General features: G+C 39.7%; 1 protein-coding gene across 12 annotated transcripts in view; it reads left to right on the top strand.

Annotated features, from left to right (window-relative positions):
* The window catches only part of UGGT2 (UDP-glucose glycoprotein glucosyltransferase 2), a 413,106-nt gene that overhangs the window by 212,313 nt on the left and 175,699 nt on the right, over positions 1-25,094 (top strand). For all 12 annotated transcript variants that reach the window (XR_005588059.1, XR_005588057.1, XM_039499669.1 and 9 more), the window contains 4 exons: positions 4,032-4,123; positions 13,190-13,340; positions 18,737-18,856; positions 22,074-22,159. Coding sequence is in view for 10 of the 12 variants with exons in the window: in XM_039499669.1 (XP_039355603.1) it covers positions 4,032-4,123; positions 13,190-13,340; positions 18,737-18,856; positions 22,074-22,159 (449 nt within the window). In the remaining 2 variants the exon portion in view is untranslated. The remainder of the gene's footprint in view (positions 1-4,031; positions 4,124-13,189; positions 13,341-18,736; positions 18,857-22,073; positions 22,160-25,094) is intronic.

Raw genomic sequence — 25,094 nt, 5'->3', positions numbered from 1 at the left:
CTATCAGATACTGTAGAGTTATGACAAAAAAAGAAGAGCAGTCATCCCAGTCAGCAACGAGTGCCTATTAGTTTTATGGTATTTAATGATAATATGAAATATACGAGTAATTGAAAGCTCAATTTTGGGCACACTCAGTAGAAGTCTGCTAATATTTTTAAAGAAAGGGATCATGAAGCTCCAGCCCATTTGATATCGTACATATTCTCACTGACCAGCTTGGAAAGGCCCAAGGATTTAAGTTTTCAGAAGGCTACTGAAATAATTTGCATGAAGGAGATAGTAGGTTCCTGTGATAGGGTAGTTTGCCCCTTAAGAGCTGTACTGCCTACTGTCTGTCACCTGCTGTGGTCCTTTAAGAGTTTTGGGTGTTCTCCTGTGCAAAGGTGGAGAAGATATGGGAAGAGAGAAAAGAGGTGCCAGGAAGAAGTAGCATTTAGAAGGGATCCTGTTGCTGTATCTTTAAGGACCTGGGACCTGGAGCTTTGCAGATAGGGTGGAGTCAGAGGTCCCCTCTTACTCTGACAACAAGGAATGAGCTGGGAGAAGGAGCCAGCATAAATGCTGGCTTCCTCCAACATAGTGGGGCAGATGCCTGCAGGCATTGTAAGGAGTAAGAAGCTTCTATAGGGCCTTGAATTAGCAGGGGGCAGACACCAGCAGAAAGGCTGCCAAACTCTCTGAGGCTGTGGACCCAGGGGTCAAGCTGAGGGAGATGATGTGCCCCCTGCTCCAGAAGGGAAACTGGGGCCTCCTATTAAGGAGAGGGATAATAATTTTTTGAATTATCTGGCTCCAAAATGAGAGCTGGGGATTCTGCCATAAGGAGAAGATACAGACTAAGAGATACATTGCCGCCCAGCTCCAGGAGGGGGGCTGGTGCTCCTGCCATGAAAAGAGGATTAAAGACTAAGGCCTGGTCTACACTAGGAAATTAGGTCGGTATTACTATGTTGCTTACAGGTGTGAAGAATCCATACCCCTAAGTGATGCAGTTAAGACAACCTACCCCTAGTGTAGACAGCTCTCAGTTGATGGGCGAATTCTCCCATTGACCTATCTACTGCCTCTTGTGGAGGTAGAGTACCTATGCTGATGGGAGAATCCCTCCTGTCAGTGTAGGTAGCACTTCACTGAAGTGATGCAGCTGCAGCATCTGAAGTGTAGACAAGCCCATAGAGAGACCTCTGAGGGAACTGGGAACAGAGCATAGAGGGCAGATGTAAGAGGAATCCTGAAAGCCAGAATACTTTTTATTTGGGACTTTTCGTTATGATCTTTTTTGTAAGAGTTTTTATAACAAATCAGCTCTAAGAAGGGTATTATTGAATTAACAGTCAAGAGTGCCTAAAATAATTCTCTTCCTCAGAAGGCTAACTGAGGCAGCACAGATAGCTCTGTCGTAATTCAGCAGAGATGGCACACTATGAAAGCGCCCCACTGAAAAACAAAGCAGTGTTTCTAAACAAAGCTGTCTCCATTGCTTAATAGCAGCATGGGAGGAAATTGCAGACACATAAACATCCCATATTTTTAGGAATCCTCCATGAGTTTTACAGCAGTTGATGGTAATTTTCAAGTTCTATCTCAGTTATGAAGATACAGTTACTATAATGTAAACAATAACAGCAGCCAAAAAAGGAGTTCAGCATCCTCTGGCTTATCACCCAAGGGCATGTAAGTGTCCAGGCATTTAAATGGTAATATTACTATGCCCAAGCAATTTATAATTTAATCTTTTATAAATGAATAAAGAAATTAAATGTGAAAATCTGTGCAATGCAGTGTTAAGTCTGTATGGTTAAAATCACAAAGGCAGGAAATGTAAATTTTTCTATAATCTTAACTCAAATGTATTGTACATATATAGCATATGTTTCTAAAACTATTTTTCTGGTTAAGGGACATTGCCTTGCATATGTTTACAAGGAGTCCCTCTGCACTAGAGGTAAACTCAGGTGTGGCACAGTTTAATTTTATCCTGTCTGAGGGACTATCCCCTCTGTGCTCCTCCAGGAGATGTCATGTCATGTCTCCACTATACATGGGTCGGTGGAAGGGTTAGCTAACCTAAGAAACATAGTACCATTCCAAGAGATGATGGAGTTGGGAGAAGGATTGTGTGCCTCCTACTCAGGGCTTCTGTTATATGCTGACAATCTAGCTCTTACCTTTTCATTTCCTGAGTCTGTGGTTATAAGTATGCTGTCTCAAAAGGACCCTGCCATCTTGAAACTAGTCAATATAACTAAAATGAGGTAACTTGGTTAGCTAATTTTGGGTAAGTTGACTAGTTTCCGAGCCCCGTCTGCACATTTTCAGAATAAATTTTGACCAAAATTTCCTACTTTTTACTTTTTTATTGCAGTATGAAAGAATCACACAAATGGAGTAACTTGCATAGAAAAGGGTTCCAATTGGTTTTCTATTAGAATGCAGACACACCTCTCATGCACCAGCAACAGGCAGCAGCTTTTCTTCCTTTACATGCCTGATTTTGGTTCTCCTTACTCCTCTGGTGGGGACTGAGCCATATCTCAGAGACCCCTGCTGATCCTCATGCTTTCCTGGTCTGGTCCTGAATTTTTGTGATGGGGATTGTCATCTTGGGGGTAAGAGTCTTTTTTGTCCTTGTTGATTTTCTTATCCCTGGCTTGTTGCCAGCAACAGTAGAGACACTGGGGAATAGGATATCTGTCTCCTTTTCAGAGCAAAATACCTTGCTGGTCCTGAGAAAAGACTGAGTGGCACTCCTTCTCTTATTTGTTTCCTCCCTTCCAGCCTAGTATCATGCAGATTCTTCTCATTCTTAGTTAGAAAGCATGTGTGGTAGCCCCCACTCAGATGCTACTATCCTTTCTGGTTGCTAAATTTGTCTCTTTTCTCAGTTCAGTATAGAGTATCTTCTCCCTTTGTGATCTAGGCCCATGTGGGTGAGTTGCATTGCCTTCACTAGTATCAGGTGTCCACCAGGAGGAGTGTAAGGGAGTGTTCCAGCTCTATGTAGAGGTCTGACCATGATAGAGGAGCTCACTTTCTCCCCTTTTCAGAATGTCATTGCTCCCCTACCCCATGCCTAGTTTTGGAAGTGAAGAAATGTTCTCTTGCCCACTGGTTCCTTTTGCTCCATTTCCGTGTAATTTTTCCAGGGGAAAAAAGAGAGATCCACATCACACAAAACTCAGAGCAGCTGCTCTGCTGCTGCTGTTACATCCCTAGCTCTACAAGAGGGTGTTTATGTCTGAGCTGCCTCCAGAGCAGCGCAGGAGTGTGATGTCATGTGTAGTTCATGAGACAGGAAGTGCAACTGATTATTAACAGCAGCAACTGCATAGCAAGTGCTATCAAATGCATAAAGGAAACAAATGGGGGGAAACATGGAAAAATAGTTTTTCTTTAACTCTTTACAGTTTTAGTGATTTAACCTGTAATATTAGAAGGTAACAATTCTTTATACAGAAGTGTGTTTTTAAGTTTGACTTTGTCTCTTAAATGTTGCAAAACCCTGTGTTTTGCATTTTGTAATATAGAGGCTAACATCTGAGGAAGCTGCCCTTCAATGTTTATATGCTACTCCTGAGTGGCGATTCTGTAGTATGCAACAAAGGTGGGGTTTTGTTTGCTTTTGCTTGTTTGGGGAGAAAATGGCCTGGATAGTTTTTGAAGAATTAAGTGCCACTTTCCTATATTGCTGAGAAGTATCAATTTTCTAACAAGAAACATTAAGAATATGCTATCATGTTTATATTATAAAACCAGCGTAAACCACATTTTATGTTTTCTATAGCTTTTTCATTTGTAATAGCATTCGAAATATGTAAGATTGTGTTTAGAACAGGATTTTTTCTATTTTTTTCTGCTAAAATTCTGGTGAAAGGATTTGTTTTTAAATATGGAGATCAGATTTTCCATGTATTCCATAAAATGTGCAGGTATTATAGTAGGATTTATTTTAAGTTCTAAATAAGTTTTTGTTTTATTGTTGACATTTATCTTAGAAAACTAGCAATTTTTCCACTTTCCCTTTCAAGCATTTCCATGAAATACTCGGAATTCAGCCTGGAGAAGCACGTTTATTTCTAAATGGTCTTCCTATTGACCTGGATTTTCATGATCCATTTAGGTAAGAATTTCATTATTAAATTTATAAGTTCTACAGTTTGTAGAATTAACAGGTTTTTTGTGTTCACAATGTTAGATAATATCCTGTGTTCCATACTTTGAGATGTGTCAAATTTATAACTCCAGTATTACAGTTGCAAAAAGGGTGTCATAAGGAGAAGGGAGAAAACTTGTTCACCTTAGCCTCTAAGGATAGAACAAGAAGCAATGGGCTTAAACTGCAGCAAAGGAGGTTTAGGTTGTATGTTAGGAAAAAGTTCCTAACTGTCAGGGTGGTTAAACACTGGAATAAATTGCCAAGGGAGGTTGTGGTATCTCCATCTCTGGAGATATTTAAGAGTAGGCTAGATAAATGTCTATCAGGTATGGTCTAGACAGTATTTGGTCCTGCCATGAGGGCAGGGGACTGGACTCGATGACCTCTCGAGGTCCCTTCCAGTCCTAGAATCTATGAATCTATGAGTTCAGATTCTTGTAGAGTATATATGAAATACAAGTGACATGGCTTTGTATGTGAACATTTTATGGTGCTATATGATAGTATTTTCTTTTGGAATATCTTATTTACAGATGGGACAACTTGCTATGCAAACTGAAAATAGAGAATGGGAGGAATACTGTATGCATATGTAAAACAGGTGTAGAAAGTGTTTATTTTTTTAAAGATAAATTACATGAATTACAATGCATTACATTCTCTTCTTCATAACTTTTAGAAAGTTAAGGTAGTCAGCTAGGCGTGACATTTTGTATCACATTACGCTTCATTAGAGAGATAAGGTGGGTGAGGTAATATCATTTAGTGGACCACTTATTATTTATTAAGCTTCATTGACAGAAGCCTTGTAAGGCTTATTTTTTATTTTATTTTTTGTTTGCTTGAACATTTTTTGGATGTCTGAAATAAGCCTTTTTGAACATCACACATTTTTTTCCCAGTCAGTATAGTTCCAAATAGAGACCCCATGCTGCCTTTTGTGTCTTTATGAGGGACATACAAAGGAGAGGTGCAGTGTCTGTCATTATTTCAAGAAAAGAATGAAGGTCTTCAGAAATCTGCTCCTCATACACCTAATAGAGCTGGCAGTGAGGCCTGCCTCAGCTCCAGGACCCTCAATTGTGTGCCCTGCTGCCTGCCCGCTGATGTTTCGGACAGAAGCCTGGACTCAGATTCTTCTCCACAGAGAAAGAGGAGTCAGTCTTCTTTTCCAGGGTCTCCCCTGAATCAGGATCCATAAGATAGACTACAGCCACTTGAAATCAAAGAAGTGTTCCTCTTGTTCTTCACAAAAAGACTTGGAACATCATCAGGACTCTTCAGGTAGTCAGGGTAGAGCTGTGCCTTCATAGAATCATAGAATCTCAGGGTTGGAAGGGACCTCAGGAGGTCATCTAGTCCAACCCCCTGGTTCAATCTCTGTCTCCCTGGTACTGCAGCAGGGAAATACCAGTACTGTGCTGTCAATTCTGGTACCAACAGACTCTGTTTTGGCATCACTGTTGTTAGTACTGACAACAGCAAAAGCTTATGAGGCAGCTAAGGAATTTGCTCTGCCTTCCATCTCAAACTGTCCTGTGGTACAGGAGTCCACAGCGGTGAAAATGGCTTCCGCTGTCCTGGGCCTGTCTCTGGTGCAGAGACTGTTAGCGGTGCCAGTATTGGTACCAGTTAACTAATGTGGCACAGATTTCGCCTCAGTACCATCTTCAGCACCAGCACACACAATGTCAGCACGAGTATGGCCTTCAACCTCAGTACTGGTTTTTCTCTCTGGCTCGGTGTTTGTGGCCTTGCTACTGGAATGTTCGTCATAGTGGGTACTGCTTACAGTTTATACCTTGGCACTGACTACAGAGTCTTTCCGCAGCTACATTATCAACATCAGTGCTATAGAGGATCAATTTACAACGCCATACCCTCGACGTCTTGGGATGCATTTGTGGTACAGTCTACCATCCCGAACTCAGTATCGATGTTGGCATCTTCACAATGGGCTACAAATAAGTCAGGTCAGTTAGTGGCCTCATCTGGTTTGGCACCCCCCAATACCAACTGACTATTTTGATAGCTCATCGCAGTTGGGTTCAGTGGCTGTTTTGGAACTGCTGGGGTGTTTCCCGAGCCCCCAGGTTTTGATCACCAGTTCAGTCAGAAGGTTGCCAGAATGTTTGGCAAAGCAGTTTGCAGAGCCACCTAGATTGGAAGCACACAGAGAAACTATTCCCCACGAACAGCCAGTGATGCAGGAGGAACCAGTTGTACCACAGGAGGATCCATCAATTACTGTTAACCTGACTTCCTCACCTGTCGACTCAATGATCCCACACTATTCTCCTGTTCCAGAGGATTTTAAGTCTTACCAGGTCCTGCTGAGGAAACAGGCTGGGCTTTAGGCATTCAATCTAAGCTTGTGCAAGAGAGCACTCACAAGCTTTTGGACATTTTCCAGGTGGCTGGCTCAAGAGGGTAGCCCTCCCAATTAATGAGGCTCATCTAGAACTGGCAAAGACCTTATGACACATACCAGCCTTCTTAGATCCTATAGCTAATCACACAGATAACAGTATTGTGGCCCACTGCAAGACTTCAAGTGTTTTTATTCCCATCCTGCCTCAAATTCCCTGCTAGTTGTGGCTGCCAGTGAGATATCGCATCAGGGGAGATTTAAATAAACCCTCAAAGAAAAAGAGCCAATGAGACTCTTGTTTGGGAGAAAAAAATATTTCGACTCCTTTCTGCAGATGCAGATAGCAAACCATCAAGTACTGTTAGCTAAATAGGACTTTGTAAACTGGGACACAACATCAGGAAGGAATATAAGGCTTTCCTGGTAAAAGGTTGTATGGTAGCCAAGACGTTGCTCCAGTCTGTGCTTGATGCAACTTCTTTTAGAGGCTGTTCTCTGCAATAACAGTGAGGGCAGCCTCACAGTTACAAAACTCGGGCATAGCCTTGGACCTCCAGCAAACCATGAAGGACATCTCATTTGTTGGTCAGTTTTTGTTTTTGTATACAACTGATAAAACTACATTCATTTAAAGACTCTTGTGCTACACTTCGTTCATTGGGATTCTATGCAGACCCCTGCAGCTACAATATCAACATCAGTACTAGAGAGGATCTTTATACCAACCAAGGCAGTATAATTTTTCAAGAAGAAAGCACAAATCACAGAGAAGGAGACCCTTCTGCTCAACACTGCCAGCTTGTTCTCCGTCAGCTGTGAGTAAGCAGCCCATGTGAGTTCTCCTTCGAGGACAGCAAAACATCATTGGTGAGCTTCCTGCTCACCACTCCACATCTCCGTTTTGGGACAGAGTATCCCATTCCCTCAGTGCTTAGGAAGACGTAATGTCAGAAAAATGGGTCCTAAACACTATGAGGTTGGGATATTCTATCTCCAGTATCTTTCCACCCCCATTTCCCTCCAATCTATCCTGTCCCTTTTCATGGACCCATCTCATGAGTCATACTTCCTTCAAGAAGTTTGGACTTTGCTCAATGTAGGAGCCACAGAAGAAGTTCCCATTCAACATGGTAGAAAGAGGTTTTACTCACGATATTTTCTTGATCCCCAAGTCCAAAGAGCCATACTGGACTTTCGAAATCTCAACAAGATGATCAAGTATATAAGATTTCACAGGGTTTCTCTAGCATCGATCATTCCTTCCCTAGATTGCAATGACTGATTTGTGGTCCTCAGTCTCCAGATACCTATTTCTACGTGGCAGTACAGACAAGTCCCAGGAGGTTTCAGAGATTTGTAATACAAGGCCAACACTATCAGTACAGTCTTTCCCTTTGGCCTGTCCTTGGCCCCACCAGTATTCACTAACTGTATGGTGGTGGTGGCCTACTTGAGAAGAAAGGGAGTATAACTAGTCCCATATCTAGATGATTGGTTAGTGTGATGCAGATCCAAACATCAGGTTCTTCACCAAGTCTAGTTTATCATCTTTCTCTTGGATTGTCTGGGACTCTTATTGCACAAAGAAAAATCCACAGTACTCCCGACAGAGAAAATTGAGTTCACTGAAGCCCTATTTGAGTCTATGAACATGATGTTTTTTCTCCCTCAAGATAGATTTCAAATCATTTACCAATCTCACTCTCTAGTCATACCCTACTTCTGTCGTCCGAATACGTCTAAGGTTACTAGGCCACAGGGCCTCATGCAGTTAAGTGACCCAGTGTGCCCAGCTGCACCTGTGCATCATTCAAGGGTGGATGAAGTCAGTCAGTTGACCAAGTGGACAGCCCTCAGACAAGTTGGTTCGGGTTTCTCCTGTGGTCCTATATTCCCTAAAGTGGTGGATGGATCAGAACAACATATCTGGAGAGGTACCTTTATCACCCCCTTCCTTCCAAGATAATCATTACCAATGTCTCTCTGATAGGGTGAGATCCTTACCTAGTGGTTTGTGACCTCCAAGCATTATGGACAAAGCATGAACTGACTCTTCATATAAATGAGAACAACAGAGCAAAGACACTGGACTTCAAAAAGGTGGACTTCAACCAACTAAGAGAAATAGTAGGCAAGGTCCCATAGAGACACCAGTTAGGAAGAAAAGGAGTTGAAGGGGGCTGGCAGTTCCTAAAAGATATAATATTAGAGGCTCAGCATCAAGCTGTTCCAATGCAGTGGAAAGATAAGAAGAGTCATAGGAGGCCAATTTGGCTGCACAAGGAGGTTTTTAGCTATCTAAAAACCAATGGGGATACATACAGGAAATTGAAAGAGGGGCATATCACTAAGGAAGTATATATGAGAATAGCGCAAGCATGTAGGGACAAAATCAGGAAAGCCAAGGCAAGGAATGAGTTACAACTGGGTAGAAATGTAAGAGACAACAAGAAGGGGTTCTACAAGTATGTCAGACAAAAAAGAAAGATCAGAGATGGTATGGGTTTGCTGCTCAATGGAGAAGATGAACTAGTAATGGAAGATAAGAAAGCTGAGCTCTTCAATGCCTGCTTTGCTTCATAACATGTAACCAGATGACTAATGAAGTTATCCTAGACAATAAAGGGGAAGGGATGACTTGTGTGCTATCAGGATAAGTAAAGAATGAGTCAAAGATCTTCTGACTAATTTGAATGAGTGCAAGTCAGCAGGGCCTGATGCTATTCACTCCAGGGTGCTGAAGGAATTAGCTGAAGAAATCTCAGAGCCACTGGCATATAATATTTGCAAACTCATGGATGACAGGAGAGATCTCAGAAGACTGGAGAAGGGCTAATGTAGTGCCCATCTTTTAAAAAGAGGGAAAAGGAGGAACCAGGGAACTATAGACCAGTCAGCCTGGCCCCAGTACCTGGGAAGCTACTAGAACAATGTATAAAGCACTCAGTTTGCAAATACTTGAAGTATGAAGTGGTGATCACTAGCAGCTAGCATGGATTTACTAAAAACAAAGAATGCCAAAACCAGCTTGATTTTCTTATTTGAAAAGGTAACTGGTTTGGTGGACTTGGGGAATGCGGTGGACATAATATTCCTGGACTTTATTAAGGCCTTGACACAGTCCCCCATTACATTCTCATAAGTAAGCTGGAGAAATGCAAGCTCAGCAGAACTATCATTATGTGAATACATAATTGGTTAAACAACTGCAAACAAAGAGTAACTATTAATAGAAAGATGTTGAATAGGAAGGAGATCTTAAATGAAGTTCCACAGGGATCTGTTCTGGGTCAGGTGTTATTTAAATTATTTATTAATTATTTGGATGTAGGAATAGAGATCAAATTTGCAGATGACACAAAGCTGGAGATGTGTGTGCAAACACTTTGGAGTATAGAGCTAACATTCAAAGAGATCTTGTTAAATTGGAGAACTTGGTTATAAACAACAAAATGAAATTCAACAAAGACAAATGTAAGGTGCTACACACAGAGAAGAAAAACCAAATGGACAAATACAGAATGGGGGATAACTGGCTTGGCAACAGCACTTCTGAGAAGAATCCAGGAGTTGTAGTGAATCACAACCTCAACAGGAGTCAACAATGTGATGCTGTTGCAAAAAAAGCATATGCAGTTTTGGGTTGTATTAACAGAGGCATAGCATACAAGTCATGGGAGGTGGTAATACCATTTTACTTGGCACTAGATAGGCCTCAGCTGGAGTACTGTGTCCAGTTTTGGTCACCACTGCATAGAAAGGATGTAGAAAAGCTGGAAAGGATCCAGAGATGACTGATAAAGATGATCAAATAATTGGAATGCAAGCCATATGAGCAAAGGCTGAAGGAACTGGGTGTGTTTAGTTTGGAAAAGAGGAAATTAAGGAGGGACATGATAGCAGTCTTCAAATACTTGAAAGGCTGCCATAAAAAATATGGAGGAAAATTTGTTCTCTCTTGCCACAGAGGAAAAGACAACAGGCAGTGGGTTCAAACTACATCATAGCAGATTTAGAATAAATCTCAGGAAAAACTTTCTAACTATAATAACAGTAGGACAGTGGAAAAAACTGCCTAGGGAAGTCATGGAATCTCCTTTACTGGAGATTTTCAAAAAGAGGCTGGATAGCTGTCTGTCTTGGATAGTTTAGATGCAACAAATCCTGCATATTGTTAGGGGGTTAGACTAGATCAGTGGTTTTCAACCTTTTTTCAAATGGATTTCCCTTTGGAAATCTTAGACATAGTCCGTGGACCCCAGAGGTCTGCGGACCACAGGTTGAAAACCACTGTTTTATGTAACAACAACCTTTCATGAACCTATTAGACATAGTCTGTGGACCCACAGGTTGAAAACTTCTGTACTAGATGACCCTTGCGGTCCTTCTAACCCTATGATTCTGTGGTTCTATAATTCTGTGTCATCAAGCTCTGGACAATTCACAACACTTGCCATGCTTTTCTCCCTCAGATCACAGGCTTATTGGTTCAGCTATTGACTGACAATACGACTGCCGTGTACTACCTAAACAGACAGGGAGGGGTATGCTTGGATCGGTTTTGTCAGAAGCCATGAATCTGTGGGATTTTTGCATCAAGAAAGGCATTGCTTCTATTGCCGCTTACCTAACTGGCTCCCAGGATCAGTTGGCTGATCATCTCAGCAGGAGAGTCTCAGAATCACAAATGGTCCCTCAAGAACATCATGCTCTTCCAAGTCTGGGGTGTTCAGTCAGTCAACCTGTTTGCAATGAAAGACAAGAAATGCTGTTAGTTTTGTTGCTGAATGGATCACAGTTCAGATTCGCTGACTGTCATAAACAGACAGTTAAGGGTTAATTCCTCTTTTACCTGTAAAAGGTTAAGACATTCACAATACCTAGCTGACACCTGACCAGAAGGGCCAGTAAGGGAACAAGATACTTTCAAAGTTGGGAGGGGGGAAAACAGTCCTTTGTCTTCTTCTGTGTGTGCTTTTGCAGGAGGGAGGAGAGGAACCATCACACTCGTACAGGGTAATGAGTAATTAGAGCAGGAATGTACTAAATTACTTTTATTTCTATTTGTGATTTCTTTTTGCAAAATAGAGGGAGACTCAAATTGGGTTTCTGTGTAACTTTAAAGTTATACCCAGAGGGAAACCCTCTGTGTTTTGAATCTGTTGTCTGGGAGATTATCTTGCATGTTAATCTCACAGAGATATTCCTTTCACCTTTTTTCTTTAATTAAAATTCTTCTTTTAAGAACCTGATTGATTTTTTCATTGTTTTAAGATCCAAGGGTTTTGGATCAGTGTTCACCAGGAATTGGTGAGGAAATTCTCTCCAGTCTACCCAGGAAAGGGGTATAAAGACTTGGGGGGCAGGGGGAATTAGTCTCAAATCTGCCCAGGAAAGCGGGGGTTAGAGATTTGGGGAAAGGCAGAGTTCCAAATGACTCTTCCCTAAACGTTTGTTTAAATCATTTGGTGGTGGCAGCAAAATTGTTAACCTAAGTTGGTAAATAAGCTTAGGGGGTCTTTCATGAAGGTCCCCACATCTGTACCCTAAAGTTCAGAGTGGGGAGGGAACCTTGACACTGACTAACACCTTTCTTCTGTGATGAGGATAGAGTCTCATGGATGTCTTTACCCCCTAATCGTCGCCCCACAAGTGATCCTCAAATTGAAACAAGAGCACACCAAGTTAATTCTTATCATGCCAGTTTAGTCGAGATAGTGCTGGTTCTTAGATCTTCAGGCTCTTGACTCACCCTCCAGATTCTCCACTTCATCTTCCATACCTTCTGTCCCAGCAACCTGAATGGGAGCTGCATCTGGAACCCAACAGTCTGCAACTCATGGCTTGGCTGTTGATTGATTAAATCAAGTTGAGAAGGACTGCTCAGTGGCAGTTCAGGAAATATTGCTTAATATGAGAAAGCAGTTCACTAGAACCACTTATTTGGCTAAGTAGAAATGTTTTTCAGTCTAGCCCACTTTTCAGGGAATACATCCAGCGGAAGCTAAGATTCAAAACATTTTAGAGCACCTGTTCCTTCTCAAATTCTTGAGTCTTTCTCTAAGTTCCCCAAGAGTCCATTTAATCTCAGTTATCCAGCCATTGAGAGATCCTTTTTTCCAACCTCATGGTCACTAGATTATCATTTATTGTATAGCATTTTTTTCAAAACAGGCCTTGTATAATTGTTAAAAACATTGTATCATTATTCAGTGTGATTTATGGATTTTTCCTAGTTGAATAAATGTAATGTGTGTTTAGTACTTTCTTTAATATAAAAAAATTAATATATTTGGGAAAAAGTTTGCTGTACCTTATTTTTCAGATAAATTGGGATTTTGGGATTTTGTGATTGACAAAGCTGTGACTTCTACATTTGTTTCCTGTGACAAACAGCTTGCCTTAACCATTGCTGCTCTGCAGAAAAATGTATAAACATAGTTACAATAGTGTCTTAATGCTTTTTGGAAAGGGGTTTAAAATAATAGCTATTTATTTTTAATCTACTTTCAAGCATTTGATTGCAGAAGGAAGCATTTTTGGGAACATTTTTAATACTAAAAGTATCCCTTTCTTCCTCAAACTTTTGGAATATGTTTCCCTGAATATGTCATTATAAAAACTTATATGTATAACTTGTTTTCTGTTTTAATACAAAGTATTTTGGAAACTCTTAAACTTGAAGGAAAATTGCTGCATGGGCTTCATGACCTTGGAATCAAAGAGAAGGCTTTCAGCAAATTTATGAGATTACAGATCCATCCTGTGGATGACAGTTGTTCATTAGATATTCGTCACTCTTCGATAATAGTAAGTAGCCAAATAACTACTTAGTTTTAAATTTTGCTGGTGACAAAATTTGCTAGTTTGTATTTTTGAGTTGTATGTCTTTTTCTTACATATTTTCTGTTCTGTTGGTAATTGCATTGGAATTACAAGTCAAAAACATTAAACGTCAGTAAACCATGGAAAACATTTCAGGGTAAGGGACGGTATCTGTCTATATAGCATAGACAGGTATATGTTACCTCAGGATGGGATACAGAGATAAAATTTCTAGGCACCATTAATGACTGCTTCTTCGAGCAGCTAGTTCTGGAATTCACAAGGAGTGAGACAAGTCTTGATTTAGTCCTGATTGGTGCACAGGATCTGGTCCAAGAAGCGAACCACTTGGTAATAGAGATCATAATGTAATTAAATTTAACATCCTCCTAGGGGGGGAAATATCAAAGAAACCCACCACAGAATCAAGACAGTCTTGGTAATTATAGCTCAGTTAGCCTATCTTCAGTAGCAGGCTAATTGGTTGAAACTACAGTAAAGAATAGAATTGTCAGATATATAGATGAACATGATTTGCTGGATGAGAGTCAACACAGTTTTTGTAAACGGAAATCATGCCTTACCAATCCATTAGAATTCTTTGAGGGGGTCAAAAGATGTGTTAACAAGGGTGATCCAGTGGATATAGTGTACCTGGACTTTCAGAAAGCCTTTGACAAGGCTCCTCACCAAAGGCTCTACAAAAAAGCGAGCCGGAGAGAGGGGCAGGGGGGGGCCCTGCCCCCCCCAGGGCCACCCCCCCCCAGAGGGGGGGGGGGGGTGGGGTTCTTCTCGCCGCCTCCGGGGCCCCGGGCCTGCGGCCGGCGGGGCCCTCGCTCGCGCCGGGGCTCGCCGCGGCGGGGGTGGAAGGACCCCACTGGCGACCCACTGGCGACGCGCGCCGCCGCCGCGAGCGGGTTCAGCTCGGCGCGGGCTCGGGCGTGGGGCCCTTCCGTTCGGGCGCCCCAAAGACCTACGCCAAGACCCACGGCGGCCCCCCCATCCACCCGCCCCCCTTCACGGGCTGCGGGGCCCGCGGGGGCGGGGCCGCCGGCGGGCGCGGCCGGCGCAGGGCAGGGGGCCGTCGGGCCGAGGGGGGAAGGGCCCCGCCCGAGGGTCCCCCCCTCCCCAGCTCTCTGGGGTGGCCCTGAAGAAAAAGAGAAGGGGAAGAAGGGAAGAGGTCTCTTAAGGATCAGTCCTCTGGAAAAAAGGGAACTGAATAAAAGGAAGGAAAAAAAGGTAGGAAAAAAAGGTAAACAGCAGGGTCCTCTAAGGATTTGGACTTGGACCTGTGCTGTTCAACATATCCATAAATGATCTGGAAAATGAAAAAGGAGAAAATGAAAAGAAAAAGGAGTGGAAAAGATTACTCAAAGTTAAGAAAAAGAAAAGCAGATGTCAAAGAAAACAGATGGATAAAGATGAAAAGAAAGGAGAACAAAAAAAAATAGATTTAATTCAATGTCAATGCACATTGGAAAACATAATCCCAAATATACATATAAAATGATGGGTCTAAATTAGCTGTTATCACTCAAGAAAGAGATCTTAGAATCATCATGGATAGTTTTCTCTAAACATCTGCTCAATATGCAGTGCGGTAGTCTAAAAGCCAACAGAATGCTACATTACCCAATGAAATTAAAAGGCAGTAGGCTTAAGACAAACATAAGTAAGTACTTCTTAATGCAACATTCAGTTGACCTGTGTATCTCGTTGCCAGAGGATGTTGTAAATGCCAAAAGTATAACTAGGTGCAAAAAAGAAAATTTCATTGATATAGGTTCATAAGTGGCTATTAGCCAAGATGTTCAGGGATGCAAACCCATGTTCTAGGTGTCCCTAACCCTCTGACAGACAGAAGGTGGGACTGGACGATGAGGGATGGAACACTTGATAAATTTCCCTGTTCTGTTAATTCCCTCTGAAGCATCTGGCACTGGCCTCTGTCAGAAGACAGGCTACTGGACTGGGTGGATCATTGATCTGACCCAGTATGACCATTCTTATATTCTTATGTTCATAAAATGGATAACATTTTACCATATATTATGAATATTTTCCTATATCCTATTCAAAACTTCAAATTCTTAGGATATTTAAAGGAAAAAAGGAAGTGTTAAATATCTGCTTTTACTACAACTGAGCAATAATCTCTATACTCACAAAGGACCTTTCATCTGACTGTCTAAACTTTGTACCAAATATGAATTTAGCCTCATAGTACCTTTCTGTGGTAGATGACTGTGAAACCCATTTTACAGATGAAAGAACTGAGCCACAGAGATTAATTGTCTGTCCATAGTTACTCAATAACTCAGTGACAGTCAGGAAGAGGACCCAGAAATTTTTACTCCCAGGCCCCTGTTCTACTCACTAAACACACTCTCCCTGTTTTTAGCCATGTCATAGAATTTGATACAATTTGCCCTAGCAGCCTTGTGTATACATGGAAAAAGCAGTAAAAATATTAATTATTCCTCATCTGAAGGCACCATATGTCATTCTTTAATTTATTAACTATACACAGGCTTCCATGAAAAACAATTAAAGAACAGTCTGCAGTGACAAATGATATATGTCCTTTAATTGAGGAAGAAATTGAAAAGAAAAAAAACCTCATGGAATGCCAAATTGCCTCTTTATTGAAAACTAATGATAACTGAGCAAATTTTAGTTTTTTATTGTTATCTATATTATCACAGTCTAGTAGGTTCAATCCAGACCAGTGAGGGGTTGTGTCACCGCCTGCCCTGTAAACTTGGATGCCTCACAGTGCTTTGCTTTTGTAGCTTCCAACCTTGGCTGCTCACAACCAGGTCACACCCTGAGTGTCTGTGTACTAGACAGCTCTGGCTCAGCAGCTTTTACCCCCAGAAGCCTGTCTGCATCCGCACAGTCTTACTCTGGCTTCCATCAGCCTTGGTTACTAGTTTCAGGGTGATCCGAACACATTCTCAGTCACAGATTTTCCCAAAACCATGGGCTCTGCAATGTCCAGCCCTCTCCTGGACAATTTAGAGAGATAATATGGTTCATTTGTCCCTTTAAAGATATAGAACACATCACTGCTTATTAACTTAACTGGGGGTAAATACACCGTTCCCTTTAAACGCAGCACTGAGTTGGTTTATGGTAATGCTCAATAATTTTATTAACAAAATATATGTAAGATTAAGTAAGTTAAAGTATAAAGAATGAAAATAGAAAGTTACAAGTAAAACAAAACAAAATATGCTTCTAAAGGTCTAAAACTTAATCTAGCAAGATACAGGCTTTGTTCAGTATGGTTTCTCTCACCAGTCACTTTTCTTCCTAGCCATAGCTGATTTTCTCCTTCGTCAAGATCTTCCACAAAAGTATAAGATGCTGGCTTCCCTTGTCGTCTTAAGTGAAAAATCTTTACCTAGGCAGGTTTGTCACCTATATTCAGTTTTAGAGACTTCAGACCCCTCTTGTTTGAAGGACTCATCTTTGTCAGCTTGCAAGAACTCTAGCTTCTTAAGTCTGTCCAGTGATGGATGTCAAAGATGGCTTCAATGAACTTGTTTCAAGAGGCAGGATGACCTCATGGTGTTCTTCTCTTTCTGTGAGCTTCCAATCCCGCTGTTTGATTTCTATGTAAATAAGGCTTCCCTTGTTTGATTCCACCATACTTAATTTACACAGGAGATAGGTAGATAGCTGTGACATACCCTCCTGTCTGGGCAGACTGTACCTTATGTCAATGAATATCCATGATTCCTTACATAGTATTAATACATACATTCCACAGTGATATTAATCACCAGTGTGTCATTACCTTCAGAAAAGACCTCACTCTATTCACTCTTATAATATAGTAATATTGTATACAATCACTTGATTCAGTTGCTTATCACTTGAAGTTCAGCCCCCTGTTATATAGACCAGTAAACCTTTTAAATAGATTCTTCTGAAGGTTACCCCTCAGAGTAAAGTTTATTCTAGGAGTGCAGAAGGCAACATGGAGTCTGCTGGAGAAAGAGGCTCCATGCTCTTTTTTCCCCCTCCCACTTGTGTTTGCCGAAATGAAAATTGTTTTGTTCCCTGCCATCTCCTCCACCTAATGTCGTGATGAACCTGTTTACTGTTTACATGTAAATTGAGGTAAACACTCCTTCCTTTGTTGACATACCTGGTCTGCACACACCTTAGTTATAATTGCAGTATATATTCATAACTCTTAATAACCATCACATACATACATCACACAAGAAAACTAATGATCAGTGAGTTATTAGTTTTCAAATGATACCTCATAAGGCATATTTTGTATAAAGATTATATGTATGATGTGAATGCAGGAGTGCTTAGTGTCACAATTTACATACTCCCACGGGTGATAGAATATTTGTTTTACCTGTTTGATATAACTTTTCTGCTCTGAGAGAATTGAAATTGATTTTAGTCATACTGCAGCACAGAATTACAATTATATCTTTCCTCTGATTAGGTAATGATAATCTTAATTAAAGATCTCTTTTTTCCTTTTCCTTGTTTCTGTTAGATCAATGTTTCATTACATACCTTAATTCAAAAACCCTAAAGGTCTGATTCAAAGGGGGAAAAAAACCTAAAAGTATTATTGCTTCTCAGCATTTTCAGGAAATTTGATATGCCACCTGCATTTAGTTTTTAATAGTTATGTGCCATCATATTTTAGGACAGGTAATAGAATTCTGATGTTTTTAAATAAGTCCCACTCACCTATGTTTATATACTTCAGTAGTATACTCAGTATTGCCTGGATCCAGTTAAGCACAAGTAGTTTTAAGCACATGCTTAAACATGGATCTAAATGATACTAAACAAAAAAAGATTTGTACTTTGGTGACAACTTCTGTTTATTCAAATAAACTTATCTTAGGCCAGGTGTGCACTAGAAGCTTTTGTTCGTATAGTGCTGTCAGTTAGGGATCTACTTTTAGTTGACATTTATATCTGATAAAATCCCTAGTGTAGCTGCCATTATACTGGCATAAAAGTGCTTTTGCCGGCATAGCACATTTCATTCACCCAACTGGTATAAGTATTTTTTTGGTGGTATAAGCTGCATCTACACTAGCAAAGTTTTGCTGCTGTAGCTATACCAGAAAACTTTTAAGGTTAGACTAGGCCTTACAATTGCACCTATTTAAGGTGTTACATATAACAACAAATTAGGATTCCTATTTTTATATTTTAGAGTCTATTTTCTATTACTCTCTCATTTAGAAAGAAGCTGGTCCTTTTTACTTGCTCCGCCAGCTGTTGTGAGAAAATAGTGTGTTTGTTAGCATGGCTTTGGCTTTAAATATGTGATTCAATGGTAAACCTTTGTGGCCTTTTTGAATGACTCACTTGTGTGGTTTTTTTTTTAGTGGGTCAATAACATAGAAAAAGATCACATCTACAACAAATGGCCCACAAGTTTCCAGGAACTGCTTAAGCAAACATTTCCAGGAGTTATACGGCAGATTAGGCGCAATTTGTATAATTTGGTAAGTTTTGAGTTACTTATGTTAGGTGAATATTCATGTGTTGCTGCCTAGTGTATGAACAGAACTATGTATGAATCTTATTTTTTATGAGGAAATATATATAGCATTGAATTTAGTTTTAGGTTTGCTGGAAATTCACATTTTTCATTTAGGACCTTGAAATCTTACCTAAAATGTTCTAGTTCATTAATTAATATATAAATATCAGGCCTGATTTTCAGAATTGCTAAATTTCTGTAGCTGCCATTAATTGTAGATGGCATTCTGTGTGTTTGTTTGTACTGAAAATTAGACCTATTTATTACAAAAGGCATTACATTTCAATAAAAATGTTATCAGAATTACAATTAATGTTAAATTGTATAAGGTACAATAAAGACTACTTAATACCACAGACATTTCTTTAATCTGTATGTATAAAAATCACGTAACTCTTCACTATAAATGTCACATTGCCTTGTGTAGTTTGTCATGTAACAAAATAATAATAATGAAAGCAAAGATATTGGCATTGCCCAGTGCTACTTACTCAATTAAATACTTCTCAATGTGCAGGAGTTGAGGGGTGGAATTAAAGTTGACACAGTAAGCTTAATTCTGGATTTCCTGGGCCCAGTTATCATGTTAGTTGAGTGTGGGGATGTGTGTTCAAATACCATTGACATCAGAGGGAGTTGTGCATTCACAACTGATGGGTTCCTCAGGTCAGTTAACCTTTGTGAGCTTAAAACTCAGATTTTCTATTCAGGTAATAGCGTTTAGTTTTTTTTAATCAAAACACCGTTATATTAGGGAATACTTTAATCTCTTGTCTCTTTTTTTATTCCCATCTTGGCTATTCCCATGAATATTAGATGCTAAACTTCAGTATATGTATCAGGTTACTGCTTGTATTGTACAGTACCATGCTGATTTACAGCATCAGGCCACCATGGAATCTTTCACAGAGATAAAGGTCAGAGCAGGAGCAACCAGTATCACTAATGTTCAAAGGTATAAATACTAACACCACCTGCTTTTAGAGAAGAACAGAAATTTATGCCCCATTTGATACCCATTTTAGAACATAACCCTAATTATGGTGTTGCTACCAGGTGCCATCAGAATATTATGAGCAGATGGTATACTACTGACATTGGTGGGCTGCTGGTAGAAATTAGATTGCATTGCTGAATTAAGGCAGTGGGAGGTATGACAGTGGCAGTCTAATCTAGGCTATATGGACACATTCAGTGGGAGCTAGAAGGAATGTAGATTCAGCACACAGGAATTTAAGAAGATCAGTTGGTTCCACTTACTGAAAAGCCAGTTCATTTGAAATTCCACTGATTTGTGAGATGAAATTTTCACACTCTAAAATGTTTTTGTGCTCTCTGGGATGGAAGGGAGAGTAAACCGGGGTTAGAGTGCAGCGTTGCCGCAGTCCAGCTGAAGGAGTCTGAACTCAAGGGAGGAATGCAGTTGTGGATAGGGGAGGAGGTGGAGGGAAGCCTGAGTTGCTTCCGTTGTGGTGAAATGAGCACAACTAACTACTGAGTGGGAGTGCCCATGTATGGGAAATTCTATTTTATATATTGCATATAGAAATCACATTAAAAAATACAAAGTTTGCAAAGTAAAGTATTTAAAAGTTAGGAAATCCCAGTTAGGGAAACAACTGCAGGGAAAGTCCTGCTCAGTCCATGCAGCCCTGTGTTGTAGCATGCTCATTACAAACAGAATCGTTGGCAAAAATACATCCCTGACACATCCTTAATAATATCCCCTTATTAAATGTAGTACTCTGCTGCAACGCATGAAGGCACTAGAGCTTTTTAGTGAAATGGCTGTAAAAAAATAACATGTGCAAAACAATGTATTCTTCCCTAACCTATTTCTGAGAAACAGCTAAACTGGTTTGAGGCTTAATGAGGCAGATACCTGGCGCAGAAAATTTCGGTCCAAGTCTGACAAAGTTATAAACAACTGAAAACACGGTCTTATAATGGAAAGTGTCAGGCAGCCGTAAGTATAGGTGTTACTGCCTGCATCATCTATAATTTTTAGCATGTGATTTTGTAATGCAGTACTATATCACAATGCATATGCACAAGGGGATAGACTTTAACTTTGGCGTTCCATGATTTTTGACTTTCTTAACCATGCAGTCTTAAAACAAAGTTATTCATTTGAAATATTAATACATAAAATATTGAAGATAATGTTAACTAGTTTAGGCATTTTACAATTAGTTATTAAGTAAATATTTGAGAATAAGCAGCTCAAAATAAAACACAACAGTATATAAAATAAAAATGTGTATGTTTATAATAATAATAATGTGTCCGTTCATCTGTGTGTCTATATATAATAGAAAGAGAGTGTGTGTGTGTGCGCACATAAATATTGGTATTGGAACATAAGACTCTCTGTTATAGAAACTTTACAATATAAGAAAAGGCATCATTGTCTTTTAATCAAAGAATAGGGTTTGGAGGTTTTTTGCACATTTGTATAAAATATTGTTATATGTAGTGTATGTTAAATAGGATGCAAATTACAATGAACACTAAACTGGGTAGCATTGCAGGGCTGAATATCTAAGGTCTCAGTTCTGCAATCTGATCCACATAGACACAAGACCCCCCTCATGTGGATTAGTTGCAGTTTCAGCTTCTAAGATTGCAAGTAAGAGATTATTTTGCATTCCAAGCTAAAACAAACAAATCCAACAACAGCAACAACAAAAACTGAAAACAAAAATGCAGCAGGGAGGAAGGTGGAGGTTTTTCTTTCAAAGTAAAATATATTTCTTATTTTTGCAAACAAAGTTAGATGGCATAGATTGTTTAGGCTTTATATATCTATTTAGCCTTTGGTGTTCTCATTTTTCAAGGTATATTTAGGAAGTGACAGCAAATTTAGAACAAGGTATGAGTTTATGAAAAAGATATAGCTCTCTAACTTTCAAAAAGAGAGTGGTGATTGTATAGCTGTGGTGAAATTTAGTTGGTGGTTATCTCAAAATTTTCAGCTTTTAGTACAATACATAAACTCTGAAGTTGTTTTTATATGTACTCCTAATATTTTCTTGTGATGAATTTCTGAGATGACAATAGAGAACTGTATGTAGGGCTGCACAACTCCTTCTGGAATCCCTGTACTACATTGTATTTTAAATCTGAAAGGAACTAAAAGGATTATATATTGACTATATAATGTATTTTTCTCCTATTAGGTATTGTTTATTGATCCTGTCCAGGAACATGCAGCTGATTTTGTGAAACTAGCAGAATTATTCTATCACCACAATATACCACTTAGGTAATGTAAAATTGCAATGTTAATTGACGATATCTGCTTTTTGATGAGTACTACTTCTCTCTCGTCATTTCCCAGTCTGAAAGAGAAAGATGTGAAGTGAAACTCAATTGTCCAGCATGGCTATGTAAAACACTATCCCTAGGCTTACTAGTTGGCCTAATTGTGTTTAACATACTGTAGCACTTAGTTTTCATGAGAAAATAGTTTTCCAAAGGCTGGTAGGTTGCAGTTACTCTATAAGAACATGTGGAGAATGACCAGATAACATTTTCCTGGATATCAGCATCATAAATAATCCCATTGGATGTCCATGTCGGACTTCTATTTAAAGCAAAACATTAAAAAAGCATGCACACCGCTGATGTACAATGATATAGGATGTGTTGATGAATTCAGTTCTTTGGATAGAGGTTTTGCTTTACATAGTTTTATTGGTGTACAATAAATAAATAAATAAATAAATAGAGCCTACATTTTAAATGGAGCTTTTAAATCAAGTACTTCAAGCACCCATTGTTTCCTAGGATCATTTTTGTTGATTATTTTAGTGCTAAATTTCCTTTAAGATTTTAATATTCCTGTTTTTTTCCCTCCATTTTCTTTGATTTTTCTTTTATGGAATTTTAGAAAAGTGATGGCTTCAAGTGGTGTTGCATACCATCTGAACATGTGTTACGTGGATGGACATTATCACTGTTTGTTTTTCCTGAGGGTTCCTGGGGAAATAATTTTAAAATGTTCTCAAGAATGTTGCCTCCGTCTATTGGTAGAATGCATTTTAAACTGTATTTTGCTTCTCCTGTTGACCGTGTATATCTGACTCTGTGGTACAGGTAGTCCTCAAAGTTTACATTTGACTTGTTTCAAAACTGCTTTTTGAAATACTTTGATGCTACTCTATGTAATTATGAAATATTTATGATTTGCAATTGTTACTATTATTACTATATTATGAATATTAAAGGACTCCAATATGTTCCACTCTGATGGAAAACTTTATATATGTAGAGATGAAGGAGAAGCTTTAAAAGAAGAATGATTTGATTCTACAATTAAGAACAGTAGAAGTAATATTACATGTTGTGGACTGCGTCCCAACTAAAACTGTTGGCAAACTTTATTTCATATATATAATGGATATTGCAAGATACAATGGGATGTTAATATAGAAATGTTCCTATTTGGTAGGAATGTTGAAAGATTTTTTTGTTGGCAGAACAGTAATCAAAAGTATACATCAAAATATGTATGCATTTTGATTGCATTGTTGTTACAGCCATGTTAGTCCTAAAATATTAGTGAGACAAGGTAAATGAGGTTGTGACGGGTTGGACCCCCCTTCCAGGGTTCCACCTGATGTACTGGGATTTCACTGAGATGCCTTCTGCACTAGCCTAGGCTCCCGCTCCCTGTTTTGCTGAATCAGGCTCTCTGGCCCCTGGCAGTATACACACACAGGTAGGGATGCACCAGCTGGAGAATCACACAGAGTAGCCAGCAGCTCTCTATGGGAAGACTCAGCTAGGAAATTATACAGCACTCAAGTGCAGCTCCCCTCTGGAAAATACACCCAAAACAATATTGTCTTGCGCTGTAGAGAAATATACAGAATGTAAACTCATAAATTTGTCCCCCTCGCTCAATGTGAAGGAAGATACGCACAACTTCTTGTGCCCCCCCCAGTTATATATTGCACAAAATGGATTTTATAATAAACAAAAACAAGTTTATTAACTACAAAAGGCAGACTTTAGGTGATGATAAGGGATAGCAAACAGAATAAAGCAGATTACAAGCAAATAAAACAAAACATGCATTCTGAGTTTAAGATCTTAAAGAGACTGGTTTCAAGAAGTAATTTCTCACCTAAATGTTGCTTTTGGGCAGGATGCAGAAATTCTTGAAGGTTAGCTACCCTGCTTGCAGCTTAAATCTTCAGACACCATATTCACAGACCAGATCCCTTTTCCAGCCTGGGTTCAACTCTCCCCGCCCACTCTCCCCCCCCTCCCCCGCCCCGGCGTGTCTTTGTTTCTCAGAGCTTTCCAGCTGTCATCCTGGGTGGGGATGCAGTGAAGAGTAAACCTAGATCAGTTTACTCCCCAGCCTTAAACAAAATTTACATAAGGCAGGAACCTTTTGTATTCCAGTCTTGACCTCCCTCTCCTTTTAGTGGAAAATCACTAGACATCCAAGATCTGGGGTTCTCAAACTGGGGGTTGGGACCCCTCAGGGGGTCACGAGGTTATTACATGGGGGGTCGCGAACTGTCAGCCTCCACCCCAAACCTCACTTCACCTCCAGCATTTATAATGGTGTTAAATATGTAAAAAAGTGTTTTTCATTAATGGGGGTGGGGGTCGCACACAGAGGCTTGCTATGTGAAAAAGTTTGAGAACCACTGTCCAAGATGGTGTGTAGTACTAGGTGACATAACCGCCTGATCTTGTAGTGTCAAAGCAACATCCCAGCTTCTCAGGAAGGAGAGAGATTAGTATCGTCAAAGCCTTATTGTTTCTTCCTAATGGCCCATCAAGGCTGATGGCCTGTTGTCTGGGGGGTGTTTCCCAAGTACACACACAATTGTAATGGTTACATAGTCAATATTCCTAACTTTAGATACAGAAATGATACATGAGTACAAACTGGATAATCACATTCAGTAAATCATAACCTTTCCAATGATATCTCACAAGACCCATCTTGCATAAAACATCTTAGTTATGCCATATTCATACCATAACAATATTGCTATGAAGAATATGGAGTGTAATGTGACAGAGGTATATTTTTATTGGGCCAGCATCTATTGGTGACAGTGACAAGCTTTCTCTTTCATCAACAGAAACTAGTTCAATAAAAGGTTACCTCACTCACCTTCTTTCTCTAAATCTTTATGTTTAAGATCAAGGACCAGATTCAGAGATGATGTAAA

Source organism: Mauremys reevesii, linkage group 1 (assembly GCF_016161935.1).
Source record: "Mauremys reevesii isolate NIE-2019 linkage group 1, ASM1616193v1, whole genome shotgun sequence".
In the NCBI taxonomy this organism is placed as follows: Eukaryota; Metazoa; Chordata; order Testudines; family Geoemydidae; genus Mauremys; species Mauremys reevesii.
This window is presented reverse-complemented; position numbering and strand designations above follow the sequence as displayed.